This window comes from Pelodiscus sinensis, chromosome 2, assembly GCF_049634645.1.
Source record: "Pelodiscus sinensis isolate JC-2024 chromosome 2, ASM4963464v1, whole genome shotgun sequence".
NCBI classification, from domain to species: Eukaryota; Metazoa; Chordata; order Testudines; family Trionychidae; genus Pelodiscus; species Pelodiscus sinensis.
In genome coordinates, this window is record NC_134712.1 from 69,616,523 (window position 1) to 69,631,651 (window position 15,129).

The 15,129-nt window shown below is 44.5% G+C and overlaps 1 protein-coding gene across 2 annotated transcripts in view; it reads right to left on the bottom strand.

Annotated features, from left to right (window-relative positions):
• Nucleotides 1-15,129, bottom strand: part of UBE2V2 (ubiquitin conjugating enzyme E2 V2) — a 45,133-nt gene that overhangs the window by 8,578 nt on the left and 21,426 nt on the right. For both annotated transcript variants that reach the window (XM_006112165.4, XM_006112164.4), the window contains exon 3: nucleotides 10,345-10,470. In XM_006112165.4, coding sequence (XP_006112227.1) covers nucleotides 10,345-10,470 — 126 coding nt within the window. The remainder of the gene's footprint in view (nucleotides 1-10,344; nucleotides 10,471-15,129) is intronic.

Genomic DNA, 15,129 nt, shown 5'->3' on the forward strand with positions numbered 1-15,129 from the left:
AGGGTCATAATTCAAAATGATCTGGACAAATTGGAGAAATGGTCTGAGGTAAATAGGATGAAGTTTAATAAAGACAAACGCAAAGTGCTCCACTTAGGAAGGAACAATCAGTTTCACACATACAGAATGGGAAGCGACTATCTAGAAAGGAGTACGGCAGAAAGGGATCTAGGGGTTATAATGGACAACAAGCTGAATGAGAGTCAGCAGTAGGATGCTGTTGCAAAAAAAACAAACATGATTCTGGGATGCATTAACAGGTGTGTTGAGAGCAAGACACAAGAAGTCATTCTTCTGCTCTACTCTGCACTGGTTAGGCCTCAGTTGGAGAACTGTGTCCAGTTCTGGGCACCGCATTTCAAGAAAGATGTGGAGAAATTGGAGAGGGTCCAGAGAAGAGCAACAAGAAGGATTAAAGGTATAGAGAACATGACCTATGAAGGAAGGCTGAAAGAATTGGGTTTGTAAAGAGAAGATTGAGGGGGAACATGATAGCAGTTTTCAGGTATCTAAAAGGGTATCATAAGGAGGGAGAGAGAAAACTTGTTCTATCCTCAGAGGCCAAGATGAACAAGAAGCAATGGGCTTAAACTGCAGCAAGGGAGGTTTAGGTTGGACATTAGGAAAAAGTTCCTAACTGTCAGGGTAGTCAAACGCTGGAATAAATTGCCCAGGGAGGTTGTGGAATCTCCATCTCAGGAGATATTTAAGAGTAGGTTAGATAAATGTCATCAGGGATGGTCTAGACAGTATTTGGACCTGCCATTAGGGCAGGGGTCTGGACTCGATGACCTCTCGAGGTCCCATCCAGTCCTATTATTCTAGGATTCTATGAAAATGGAAAGGGGAGGGGATCTAGAAGGAAGGAGTTATACTGCAGAATGACCACTGGGCGGCAGCAAGGGGCTAGAGATGGGGACCGGGACAGCTATAACCTCATTGAACTAGCAAGGGTGGAGAAAGGGGCAGCTATCTACTACATATTTCAGAGAGTTTGCCTGTTTATGTGTTTTTCGATGAGTCTGCTACCACGTATAGGCGATTCTCACCTGGCCCCAAGCTGCCACAGTGAAAAAGAGCTAGGATTGTCCTCTCTTCCCAGGGTAGCCTGCATACTGAACCCCTTCATCACCAGACTTACCCCAAAACAATGATTTAAAAATTAAGAAAAACAAAACTTATTTGAGTGAAAGACCCAAGCAACTCTGGGTAAATCTTCTAGTACTTATACATATAGATCTAACATAATGAAGCCCTGATTTAGATCAGATCTTTTATGGATTACTGTAATACATATAGTTCATAAATCAGTATGCACATTTTATATACTGAGGGGAAACATTTTCTTAACTCCAAAACTATTTAATTTTTTTAAAAGTACTATATTAAATACAGAATTTTGTATTTGAAGCATGTTATGCCTATCAGAGTCCTAGATTCAAGGGCATAAGGTTTTGGACATAACCTTTGCCCTCAAAACCTTATTGCCAAATAAATCAATTAGTCTGTAAGGCGCCACAGGACTCGTTTTTGCAGACACAAACTAACATGGCCACCCTTCTGATACTAGATACACGATTACTTGATTAAATTTGATTCTTTGTAATAAAGCAAGAGAACCACCCACCAGCACAGAAAAGGTTAACGAGACCCTCTGGGCCCGGCTAGCCCCATCCCGTTATTACTATAGTCAGTGTCAGGCCTGAAGGGGGGAGAAAAGAAGAGAGCCTGTCTCAGAGTCAACTAGCCAAGAGGCAGGAGCTAGCTGCTTCTCTTCAGGAAGGGATGGAACACCAGCCTGCCAGCCAGGGCAGCCACCTGGAAGTAATCTCCTTAGTCAAGGGGAGAAACTATGAAGGAACCACCAGCAGCAGAGGTAACGGACTCAACATATCCCAGAGACATTGTGGAGCTCAGTCTCACCCGCTTGCAGATGCTCAGATCAAAGAACCTCGGACTAATAACAACGAAGAACCCTAGAGGAAGCTAGCCATCTGGCAGATCAGATTAAATGAGTCTGAGGTGCCTGGTGCAGGCTCTGGCTGAGAGGCACTTACTGAAGACTCTCTGCCTTCCATAGCCCCAGTCGCCATTCAAAAGCAGCCAGCTGCTGGGGCCAGCATATGTCTCTACTGTGCGCTCCATGGGGAAAGGAAGAGAGCAACAGGTCTCCACAGGCTGCACGCCCCTGCAAGCACCATGCCTGCAGCTCCCATTGGATGGGGCTGGGAAGTTCATAAGAGTGGACTGTCCCCTTTAAGGATCTGCCCATAACCAGCCTTGACAGGCTTTCCACATGTACCAGGTTGGGACTAACTGTGCCCAGAGAAGCTCTTTAAACTGTTCTTGCCCAGGGTGTGGATCTGCCCCACCCCACTAGGTAATGAATGACCATGTGAGGGGCTGAGCAGCAGATTTAAAATAAATATGAGGAAGTACTTCTTCTCCCAATGCACTGCCAGCGAAACTCCTTGCTGGGAAACATTATTGAGGTTAAAGTATAACTGGGTTAAAAAAAAACCTAGGGAGCTGCGCCCCTTGCTCGCTATGCTCACCAACCCCCTTCTCTCTGGCCGCTTTTGCAGCCAGAGAGCCTGATAACATCATTCTGATGTGCAGCAGGAAAAACGTTTTTATATATACCGAGAGAAAAGATAAGTTGACGGAGGATAGGTTCATCAGTGGCTATTAGCCAGCATGATCCGGGTTGTAACCCCATCCTGTGGCTATCCCTAAATCTCTCTGCCAGAAGTATTTGGCACTGGCCACTGTCACAAGAGAGGATACTGGACTAGATGAACTATTGGTCTGACCCCGTAAGGTAATTCTTATGTTCTTAGATCCAGGGGATGGGGCGGATTGAGGAGACCCCCTCTTCTCCCAAAGGGCATGCGCCACACAGACACACACATGCTGGCCCCAGCAGCCTGCAGCTCTAAGCAACGTGTAGGGTCATGGTAGGCAGGGAGCCTGCCTGAGGGTCCTGTTGGGCCACAGTAGGCTGCATCTAAATGTTTGATGGACTGGATGTGGCCTGTAGGTTATATTTTGCCCACCTGTGGTATATAGGAATGACAGAGTTGGTCATGACAGTGGGGGAGCGTGGCTATGTGGAAAAAAAGCACAGTATCAATTATTAGTTAAAATTTTAAATGAATAGAAATTCCATGTTTGAATAATAAAAAGTAAAGCAGTAGGAATACATACTACTGACCATCTGATCAGGATGATGATGGTCATTGTGAAATACTCATGAGAAGCACCAAAAAACTGAAAATTCAGCAATAATTGAGGATTTCAACTATCCCCATATTGACTAGGTACATGTCACCTAAGGACAGGATGCAGATAAAATTTCTATAAATTATTAATGGCTGCTTCTTGGAGAAGTTAGTTAGCCCTACAACTCACAAGGGAAGAGGCAATTTCTGATTTAGTCCTACATAGCACACAATCTGGTCCAAGAGGTGAATATAGATGAACTGCTCAGTAACAGCTATCATAATGATAAATTTAAATACATATGGGGGGGGGACCAAAGAAGCCCACCAGAGTAACATCTGACTTCAAAAGGGGGAACTACAAAAACAAGAAAGCTAATTAAAAGGAAATTAAAAACAGTCAAAAGTTTTCAAAACATCATCATAGAGGCGTATATTTAATGTATGCCCAAAATAAAAAAAAAATTAAAAAAAATTTTTTTTAAAAGCCACCATGGCTAAACACCACAGTAAAGAAGGCAGTTAGAAGCAAAATGTATCCTTTAAAAATTGAAAGTCACATTCCTTTTGAGAAAAATAAAAAACAAACTCTGGCAAGTGAAGTATAAAAGTATAATTAGGCAGAGCAAAAAAGAATTTGAAGAACCACCAGCAAAAAACACTAACTTCAAAATTTATATCAGAAGCAGGGAGCCTGCTAAATAATTCTTGGGGCCACAAGATAATCAGAGTATTAAAGGAGTGCTCAAGGAAGACAAGGCCATTGTACAGAAGCTAAATGGATTCTTTTCTTCAGTGCAGAGGATTGGGGGAAGACTCATGGATCAGAGTTATTCTTTTTAGGTTCTATACTGAGGTGTCAACAGAAAGAGGTTTGAGAAAAAAAAAATCAATAATTAAACAGTAATGCACCAGAACTTCAGTTATGAATACCACAAGAATGGAAGCTGTTTGCAACTTTGAAATGTTTATAACTCTGAACAAAACATTATAACTGTTCTTTCAAAAGTTTACAACTAAACATTGACTTGCCTTGGAACTTTACCATGAAGAAGAAAAATGCTGCTTTCCCTTTTTATAATAGCTTATTTTTAACACAGTACAATTTTTTATGTTTTTTGTTCATGTCTCTGCTTCCATTTGATTGCATACTTTTGGTTCCAAATGAGGAGTGTGTTTGACTGGTCAGAATGTAGCTCTTTTTGCAATGTCACTAGGACTAGATGGTATTCACCCAAGAGTTTTGAAGGAACTCAAATATGAAATTGCAGAACCACTAACTCTGGGCACGTCTATACTAGGAAATTATTTTGAAATAACTTATTTTGAAATAGTAACTCCCAAAATAACTATTTTGAAACAGTGTTTCCACACTAGAGGGAAGCCTCAAAATTAGTCCAAGGCAGACTCCTTTAACGTAGATGCACTACCTCGACTTAAGAACCCCAGGAAGCAATGGCGAGTAATTGCTTTGAATGACTCTGGGAAGTAGTTATTTTGAAATAGAAGCAGTGGAGCTTCCACACTACTGCTATTTTGAAATAAGCATTACTCCTCATGGAAAGCAGCAGTTATTTCAAAATCACCAGTCTGTTATTTCGAAATAATGGGCTTGGTAGTATGGACACTCCACTTGTTATTTCGAAATAAGGGGACTTATTTTGAAATAATTCCCTAGTGTAGACCAGTGCTCTGATATATAACCTATCATTTAAATCAGCTTCTGTACCAGATAACTGCAAGATAATGAATGTAATGATGATTTAAAAAAAAAAAAAAAAAAAAAAAAAAAAAGGTTTCAGAGGCTATCCTGGCAGTTACAGACTGGCAAACCTAACTTTGATACAAGGCAATTTTTTTTGTAACTATACTAAGAACAGAATTATCAGAACACAGTATGTAGGGGAAGAGTCAATACAGCTTTTCTGAAAGAAAATCAAGTCACTTTATTACAGTTCTTCGGGGGGGGGGGGTGAACAAATCTGTGAACAAGGGTGATTCAGTGGATATAGTGTACCTGGACTCTCAGAAAGCCTTTGACAAACTCCTGCATCACAGATTCTACGTAAAATAAGAAGTCAGGGGATAAGAGGGAAGGTCCTCTCATTGATCAGTAATTGGTTAAAAGATAGCAAATAAAGGCTAGGAATAAATGGTCAATTTTGACTGTGGAGGGTGATAAATAGTGTGGTCTCCCAAGGCTATGCAGTTCTACATATTCATAAGAGATATGGAAAATGGGAGAAACAGTGAGGTGGCAAGTTCCAGATTAAATAAAATTATTCAAAATAATTAAGTCCAAAAGAGACTGCAAAGAGCTATAAAGGGATTTCACAAAATGGAATAACTGGACAACAAGATGGCATATGATATTCAATGCTGATCAACGTAAAGTAATGCTTATTATTTTTTCCAATTTCAACTACACATGCAAACTGATGGGGGGTCTAAATTAGATGTTATTACTCAAGAAAGATGTTGGCGTTATTGTGAATAGAGATCTGAAAACATCTGTTCAAGATGCAGCAGCATTCAAGAAAGCTAACAATGCTGAAGAACCATTAGGAAAGGAAGAGATAAGAAGAGCGGTAATATCATGCCATTATATAAATTCATGATATGCCCACACTTTGAATACAATGTGCAGTTCTGGTCACTGATTTCAATAAAAATATATTAGAATAGGAAAAGATAGAGGTAAGGACAACAAAAATCATTAGAGGTGTGGAATGACTTCCACGTGAGGAGCTGTTCAGCCTGGAAAAAAGAATACTAAGAGTTATGAGCAAGGCCTATAAAATCATGAATGGTGTGATTCCTGTGGTGGCAGCCGCCAGGGCTTCATAACTGATGCTGGCCCCCAGCTAAACTCCCTGCTGCGCCGCCGGCCCCTCTGTGTCCCCTCCCCAACATGGGGCTCCTGGGTGACTCACCCTGGTCCTCCTGCCCCATGGCCAGACCTCCCTAAACCTGAGCTCGGTGGATGTTGCCAGACCAAAGAGTCCTGGTTAAGGGAGGTACAACCTGTACTCTGAAACTAAGGACAATAAAATGACACTATTCACAAAGAGAAAATTCTATGTGAAATAATTTCACCTACAATTAACATCCATGATAGAAACTAAAGAAAAAGAATACTATTTTTAATTTTACTCTGATAGCATTTTGCTTAGTCAGTTTCAATGTTTCTCCCCAGATTATCAATTTGTTAATGGAATTGTGTTGGTCTTTCACATACCAACAGACATGGGGAAGAGGGAAGAACCTACCCCCAGATATTATGACTGCACAATTGTAGAAATTGGAAGAGAGAGTCAAGGGCAAATATTATATCTGAAACTATATTAAACTCTTTTCTGGAAATGTTTCCATTTTCAAGTTGATATAGTGTTCCTTTCTGTAACATCTTAAACTCAATGTTAGGGATGCGAATGGTTAACCGGTTAAGGATGAGGCTAACAGGTGAGGCTTTCCAGTTCCAGCTGGCTGGCCCAGCCCCAGCCCCCCTTCACCACCACCCCCCCCCCCGCAAGTAGGAACTGATCCAGCTGGCTGACTGGAGCAGCCCCTGTCCATGGCGGGAAAGGAGAGTGCTCCAGCCTGGCTGTGCCAGTCCAGGTGGGCTGGAACAGTCCCTCCACCTGCCTTGCCCTTTAATCAGTTAACCAGTTAAATATTATGTTTAACCAGTTAATCAATTAAATGAGATTTTACATCCTTATTTAATATTGTTTTCAAATATTGCCCCCTTTTCAGTTTATGCTGGAATTAAAGTAGTGTTTCTCTACCTGGATTAATAACTACAGAGAAAAGCCATTTTGTTAAATTAGTATCACCTTCCTATGTGCATTTGGTACATTTATTTTCTCTATCTATATTTAAAAATCATCATGTCACTTTGCATCCCACGCCCCTCCCTCTCTTGTGCTCGGTGGCCTGAGGGAAGAGCACAGGCTCAGCAAGGCCCCTGAGAGGACCCCCCTGCTCCCGGTGGCCAAGGGCAAGAGTGCAAGCCCGGCGATGTCCCTAAGCGGCCTCCTTCCCCCTGGCAGCTGGGAAGAGCATGGCCCCAGTGAGGCCCCCCCTCACCTCCAGCAGCTAGAGAGGAATCGGAGGGGAGGGTTATGCTAGGCGCAATGAGCCAGTTGTGGGCGGGGGGGGGGGGGCGGTATAGGAGCTGATCCGGGGCAGCCTTGAAGCTGGGGTGGCTTTGGGCTGGGGTGAGGGAAAGAGTTGTGGCTGGGGTGCCCTCAGACCCTCCCTACCAATGACAGAGGGGTGGGGGAGAGAGGGGAGAGCCTCAGCTCAGCACTTCCTGGCAGCCAGGGAAAGAGCCTGGCCAGCTGTGACCTCAGCCCAGCCCAATCCCCCAGCTGGCCTGTCCCAGCTCTCTTCCCCTGGCTGCTGGGGCCCCCGAGGCCAGGCCCTCCCCAGCAGCAGGGGGAGAGCCAGGGCAGCCTACCCCCAGAGAGGGGAGTTGTAGAGTGTACCAAGCAGAATTAGATAAGTTTTTAACATTCTGAAAGCACAAATGTCATTCAAGTCTTATCTTGAAGAACCTTTTAGTGGTGTTGTGAGAGAAGTGCAGAACTTAGTTTACAGAAGGCAGACTGAGTTTTCAGGCCTGCCAGTTAGACAAAGCCATCATTTCACTTGTAAATCATGCACATTTGATACAGCATTTATTGAGAGGCCCCTAATTTTTAAAAGAGAACTGCATCTGGATTCCCTCAGCTAAACAAGGTAAGAGCATATTTAAAGACCACAATTTCAATCTTAGTACTCCCTAAATTTAAAAAGTCCAGAGTAACAAAGTCAATTATAATTAATGACTTGTATTAGCTGAAAACACTAGTCAAAACCGATCAGAATTAAGAACTGGAATAAACTGCCTAGGGAGGTTTTGGAATCTCCATCGTTGGAGCTTTTTAAGAACAGGCTGGACAAACAACTGTCAGAGACTATCTAGATGGTGTTTGGTCCTGCCATGAGTGCAGGGCACTGGACTTGATAACCTGTTAAAGTCCTAAACAGCCCGATGAGTCTATGATTCTACATCTCGAACAGTACAGTATTCAATGCTCTTAGGTAAATGTAAGTCTCTTTGAAGAGGAATACTGTAAACGAGCTGCATATGCACTGCTTAAACACAAAGCTGTTTTACTCAAATTTTAAAAAAAAACAGCTTTAATTTATACACTTTTTGGAAGACCATTATTTGAATATTGCAATTAATGTTTATTAGGTTTTACTGACAAACTGTTAATGGGTTTACTTTGCTACAACCAACTTAGGATTTAGAGGTATGTTGTATGCAAGCAAAATAATCACAAATTAAACATTTGTATAAACAAATGATCATTTAGAATGTATAATTTAAATGAGAAGGCTCCTTCCCATCCCCTATAACAGTGGATCCCAACTGCCAGGCCATGAACTGCTGGCTGCCAGGCCGTGGCACACCACCAGGCCACGCCCATGGGGACAAGGCCAAGGCGGAGCAGGGTGGCACGTGGCCCTGCAGACAGGCAAACAGGGGCATGGAGGAGGTGGTGGGGAACCCGTGCAGCCCGGTGTCCCCGAGGCTGTTGGCAAAGGTGGAGGCTGTAGCCCACTGGTCACCAACCAGGAGATCGGGATCTACTGGTAGATCTTGGAGCCCGACAGGTGATCTTGACTGGTTTGGCCAAGAGGCTCTCAAGTGCAGCACTTCAGCTGCCCTTCCCACCACCGTTGCACACCTCCTGCCCTTTGCCTTGGAGCTGCCCCTCCCCAGGAGCCTCCTGCTTGCGGTACAGAGCAGGGAAGGGAAAAGAGGGGACACTGATGTCAGGGTGCCTCATCTACCACCCTGTATTCTATCTCCACAGAACATGTGTGGGGTGAAACAACAGGGCTTGAGATGGAGGGAGTTTGCTGGCTGCTTTTGAGTGGCGCAGGGCCAGGGCAGGGGTGAGCCTGCCTTAGCCCCACTGCACCACCACCCAGGAGCCACCTGAGATAAGCAACGTCCACCTGGAGCCAGCTCCGAACCCCTGCCCAAGTCATGAACCCCCTCCTGCATCCCAAGGCCCTGCCCTAGCCCTGAGCCCCCTGGACCCAAACTCCCTTACAGAACATGTACCCTGAACCCCCTCCGGCAACCCAACTCCCTGCCCCAGGCTCAGCTCAGAGCCCTCTCACACTCCAAATCCCTTAGCCCAAGACCGGAGCCTGTGCCCCAACCATCTGCCCCTGCCTAGTGAAAGGGAGGGAGAATGGGGGAGGGAGGATGGAATGAGCAGGGACAGGACCTCAGAGAAGGGGCACAAAGGAGGTGGAGCAAGGGTATTTGGGTTTGAGGTTGATCTTACATTGCACTTAATTCAGAAAGTGATCTTGTGCTTAAAAAGGTTGGAGATCACTGCTGCAGACTGGATGCTGGAGTTCACCTGTACTTCCAGGAGGGGTGTATATGGGATTTCTAGTGGGGCTGGGACAAAGCACTGGGTGAGAAGGGCCGGGCCATGGGAGGCAGGTTGAGGCTGCCCAGTTATTGCCCACTCCATGCCCTCTGTCTGGCCCAGCCATGTCCACGGGTGTGTTGGCAGCAGTATGTGTTGCGTGGGGAACTTCCCCGCTACGTGTGCTCCCAAGCTGGGCACCCACACGAGTCTTGCCACACAGACCCCATCCCACCAAGGGAGCTGTGGCCGCTCCCTGCTCTGGTCCTGGCCCCATAGGAGTCCGCCGTATGGTTGTCTCTAATGGTCCTGCTTGTGAGATATTCAACTGGAGGGGGTGAAAATACATTTCTTACACTAAGAAATAGAAAAGTGAGGGGGTGCTCAGGGCAGAGGGTTGGCAGTATGGGGGATAGAGGGGTGCAAGAGTCAGCATTGGAGTGTATGAGGTTTGGTGGACCGGTAACATTATTTGCATATTCACATATTATTTGCATAATGAGAATGCAAATATACAAATAAAATGTTGCCGGTCCCCCAAAAATTTGAGACTGGGTTTGCTGGTCCCCGGTATAAAAGAGGTTGGCAATCATTGCCCTATAACAGTCAATGGAATTTTCACTGTAAATAATTGCTGAGTACAGATTAACAAGGAGATTGGCCTTACCATATGAACTTACCATTCCATTTGAATTATTTATTCCATTCATATTAATTTTAGTTACAAATCTAACCGTTGGAGGTGCTTCTGGATATTTAGGTCCACACTCTACTTTCAGACTGTATATTCTGTTTTCATAGTTTGTCTAAAAAAGAAAAAGATTAATGAATCTTACTGAAAGTTATTATTTAACAATACGTTAGAAATACACAGACACAGCAAACCTGGGTTAGGAAGAGGGAATTTGTAATAGGATAATTTAAACTCTGTTTTTATTATTTTACAATGGATGCCTTTGATTACTTTTTGACATGTCAATCTCTCAGTCAGCTTGATGAGCTAATCAATGTGCTATATATTTTTTAACAAAGATTTAACTATGTTAAAATAATCACTGTGTAAAAAAGGCACTGATTACAGGCCCTGAAAGCACCACACACACACACAAAAAACCCCAAGACACCTGAAAAAATTCTACCACAAAAATTTGACTGAACCACTTGCAAAGTTAAGTTATACATATGTTTCCTCCCCACATCTGAACGCTGGCAAATCCAAACCATAAGACAAGCCCACGGTGGAACAATGGTGCTGCAGAACAATGGCTCATGAGCAAGAAAGCTCTGCATGAATTCAGAGACAAATAAAACCAATCCAACTGCCAAAGAGGACAGGATCATGTACTAGAGGTTAGATTATGAAATAATATCTATATTATGATATTCCGTGGTACCTCACACTGGCAACCAACTCTCCCTTTCTTCTCTTCATGGAAAAACCATAGAAGCAGCTACCTTATATAAATACTGGTTACCTACATTCCCACTACTACTGTTGTTCTTCAAGATGTGCTGCACATGTCCATTCCATTCTAGGACTGTTCACACACTGTGTGCAGCTGTCTGAGAATTTTTTCCTCCAAGTGGTACCTGCTCTGTTGCCTCATATCACTGCATGTTGCCCCGACCCTCTGCAGGTTCCTGTATACAGATGGAAGGAAGGCAAGTTGCGGAATGGACATGTGCAACACATCTTCAAGAACATCAGTTATGAAACTAAATTTAGTCTGAGTGCTTCCACATCTCCATTCCACTATAGGTGACTCTCAAACAGACAAACATGGAAGTAGGCTCAGAATCTATCTGAAATTAGTATTGGCCCTGGACTGCCAGGAGATGGCACTATGACCAGCATCCTCACCATGCAGGTTGGGATGGAGCATATGGCTGTGGTCCTGAGAAATCAAATCTGGATCCAGCAGGACAGTGCAACCTTAACTAACAAAGTCAGCAGGGTCAAATAACTGTGATGACAAGGGCAAGCCAGTGCTATAAAGATATCTGATATCTATTCTATCTATTAGAGGCAGAAGCACGGCTGGGAGTGGGGCACCAGGGGAGGCTGCCACAAAGCAGCCTCTGCCCGCGGAGGTCCCAGGCTCACTGCTGACAGAGGCTGGGATCGAAGAGCCGGAAAGAACTGTGGACCCATCCTGATCCTAGGATGCGCAACAAGGACTTTTAAGCCAGTAGCTGTAACATCTCTGCTAGAGCCTGCATCGAGAACTGGGAGATTTGATGCATGTAATGTACTATCCTTTAACAACCTTATTCTCATGCTTTTCTTTACTGTAGTAATTAACCTTTAGATTGTAGATTCTGAAGGATTGGCTCAGCATGATTTGTGGGTAAGATCCAGAGAGTAAATTGGCCGGGATCTGTGGCTGGTTTCTTGGAACCGGACAGAACGTGTTCAGGGTAGGTGCGGTTGGGTTCTAAGACCCCCTCCCCTGTATGAGAGGCCCAGGGCCATCTGGGGCACAGATATTGCTGGGGTGTCAGAGGGGTTTTGCTCGTGAGGCTTCAGGCAGGCAGCTGAAGCGCTCTGTGGGACTGGTTGTGGCCTAGTTGGGAAGGCTTCCAGTCTGGAGGCTGTAAGGAGCCCCGAATTCGAGCAATTCGCCCTGAGCGGACGCCCTCAGCTGTGCCCAGACCGGCCCGGTCCCTCACAGCTCCCCCATCCCCACATGTAACTGCTGAAATTTTCAGTGGTTACATGTTTACTTGAATAAATGAATTTTAAGATTCTTAGCCTATGCCAGCCATTTTGTGCTCACAGGACTTAGACTAAAAGGGTTATTTAATTGTGACAAAGGCATTCAGGCTTGGGCTGAACCTGCAGGATTCTAGAGTCTGGGCTGCAGCCAGAGCAGTAGCAAATGGCAATATAGGGTAATTGAGCCATTTCAATGGGTATCACTGAGGGGAAAAGGCCTCCAACAACTGTGCATGAGATGTACACACCCCAACAAAGGAATGAAAAAAGGAGCTCAGAACAAAAAAATATAAAACTAGTGTTTAAAAATACAAAGAGCTCAACCCACCATCCTATTGAGAACAGTGATCAGCAACTGTATAGATAGGACAGAGTTTATTTATAATTTAATAGAACCAGTGGATATGCATGGAATAGTGATCCTAGTTCCAAGGATCTCAGGACTTCCCTGTGAAATGAATGTTCCTCAGTGTTCCTATCTACCAATCAACAACTTGATATCCTTATTTGTTCAGTGGCCACGCTGCCATTGTTTCCTTACTCTGCAGCAACATACCTTCATCTTCTAAGCACAATGCTCATGTCCCTCAGAGGATTAAGAGCTATTTCCTCTTTTTTCTGCCAGAAGCTACACATTGCCTCAAGTAGCTCTTCTCCGTATCTATTACTTACAGCTGTCTGTATCACCTGAATTTGCATGTGGTGTTGTTACCACTAATGTGCTGTAGCTGGCTTGAGTAAAGAATGATTATGTACAGCTGCTTTCCACACTTCACAGCCACATATGGCTACTATCTGTTCACATTCTTGTCCCTCTGCACTGGGCAGCACAGGAAGGCACAGCACCATTCTGATCCCCAGTTTTCATTAGATGGAAAATAAGAATGCTTACTTTAGATTCACACAATTGGGAAGTACACATAGATTGAAACATCTCCAACTCTATTCTTAAGAGTATGGAGCTAACATCAATGGTTTGGATCAGACAGTGAAGAAAAAGACTGTGTGAGGAAACTGATGCAACTGTAATAATCACGTCTAACACAACCTGCAATAACCTTGCTGTTACTGTCTCTATTTAATAGAGACTGATAATTATCCAAAAGTTTTTAATTCAGAATAAGCTAATACTAACTGCATGCTCATTTGTGACCTAAATCAATAACAGTTCATTTTTGGGGACCATGATATTAACCTCAGCACTCGAATTATAGCTTAAGCTGTTTCCTAGCCTCCATCAGTGCATGTGGGCAAAGAGCAATGAAATGTGATAATCTTTCTCTCCATTAGTTCCCAGTTGCTCACTCTCATCCTGACCTCCTTAACCTATCTCCAACTCCTAGCTTGGAGGCTTGGCCCCACCTTCCCAATTCCCACTTGTACTTGGGTCCAACCCTCTGAACTCATCTGGTCCACCAGCTCTGACCATGTCCCCTAACTAAATAATAAAATTTTAATGGACAATAAAACTATAAAGATTTAAACTAAGCATAATTAGAACCTGCATCCCAGCCAACGTGATATCTCCTGCACTATAACTAGCAACATCAAAAGGTCTGCGGGTTGTCTACCCCCCAGTTCAAATTGAAGCAGATCATACTAGGTTGGTGAACTGGTACCCTTTCTCCCAAAAGACAGTCATCTTCTCTGGAATCTCAATTTTTCCTTTAAATAAGAGATATCACTTGCTTTTACCATACTGAAGAAAATATTCAAAATGTGAACCAAGCCCAAACCACACAGTAACATCTGCCTAATTCCACACACAACCCAACTATAACTCTCAGATAATCAGTACATCATTTGATTTTTAAGGGTTTAAAATTAGATGCCCAATGATGATAATGGAAATGTCTATGCTACAAACAATTTCAATATTGATCAAAGCATATTAGAACAGGGACTACTGAGTACCACCAAGGGAAGCCAATCCTACAGAGCTGAATGGGGTATAAACTCCTGCTATGACCAGACCAGCCCACCTCCTCAGGGCAAAGTGTGTCTAGACTGCTCTGGTAAGCAACATGGATCCAGCAAGTACTGCTCTGGTGGCTGCTGTTTCTCCGATTGCTGAAACTGTCTGCAGATCCTGGCAGATACTACGGTGTCAGTTAACAGTAGGGATGTAATTGTGTAGCTGTCTACACGTTGATCTGATAAACCCAGGCTTATCAGTTAATCTTGCTGACTACACACACACTCCCTCACCCCTTGCTGCCTCTATCAGAGGCAGCAGGGGAGGCAGGGGTAGCAGAAGCCAGTGCCCTGAGGATCTGGCTTTTAAGCATCAGACCCACAAACATCAGATCTGCCTGCTCCCTCCCACCCCTGCACTGCTGCCTCTGATAGGGAGGCAGGTGGGAGCTGATACACACAGAGAGCCAGCTTTCAAGCAGGCTCCATGAGTGTGGCGGCTCCACAAACCCGCCTGTCCCCCCCTCCCCCCCACCGTTGCAGCAGGGGGATGAGGGGCAAACAGGAGTCGGTGCTGAGAGGGAGGGGTAGTCAGCTTAAAATCCAGTTACCATCACCACCAGCTCTGTGGTACCACCTGCCCTTTCCCCTGTGCTGCTGCCTCTATGAGAAGCAGCCTCTGTCCGTGGTGGCCCAGGTTCGCTGCACAGAGGTTGCGCCTTGGCAGCAGCTTCTGTCCATGTGGCGTCCAAGCTCCCCACAGACAGGGGCTGCTGCTCTGTCCATGGGGAGCTCAAACCCACCACGGATCCTTGCAGACAGGGGCTGCGTCAAA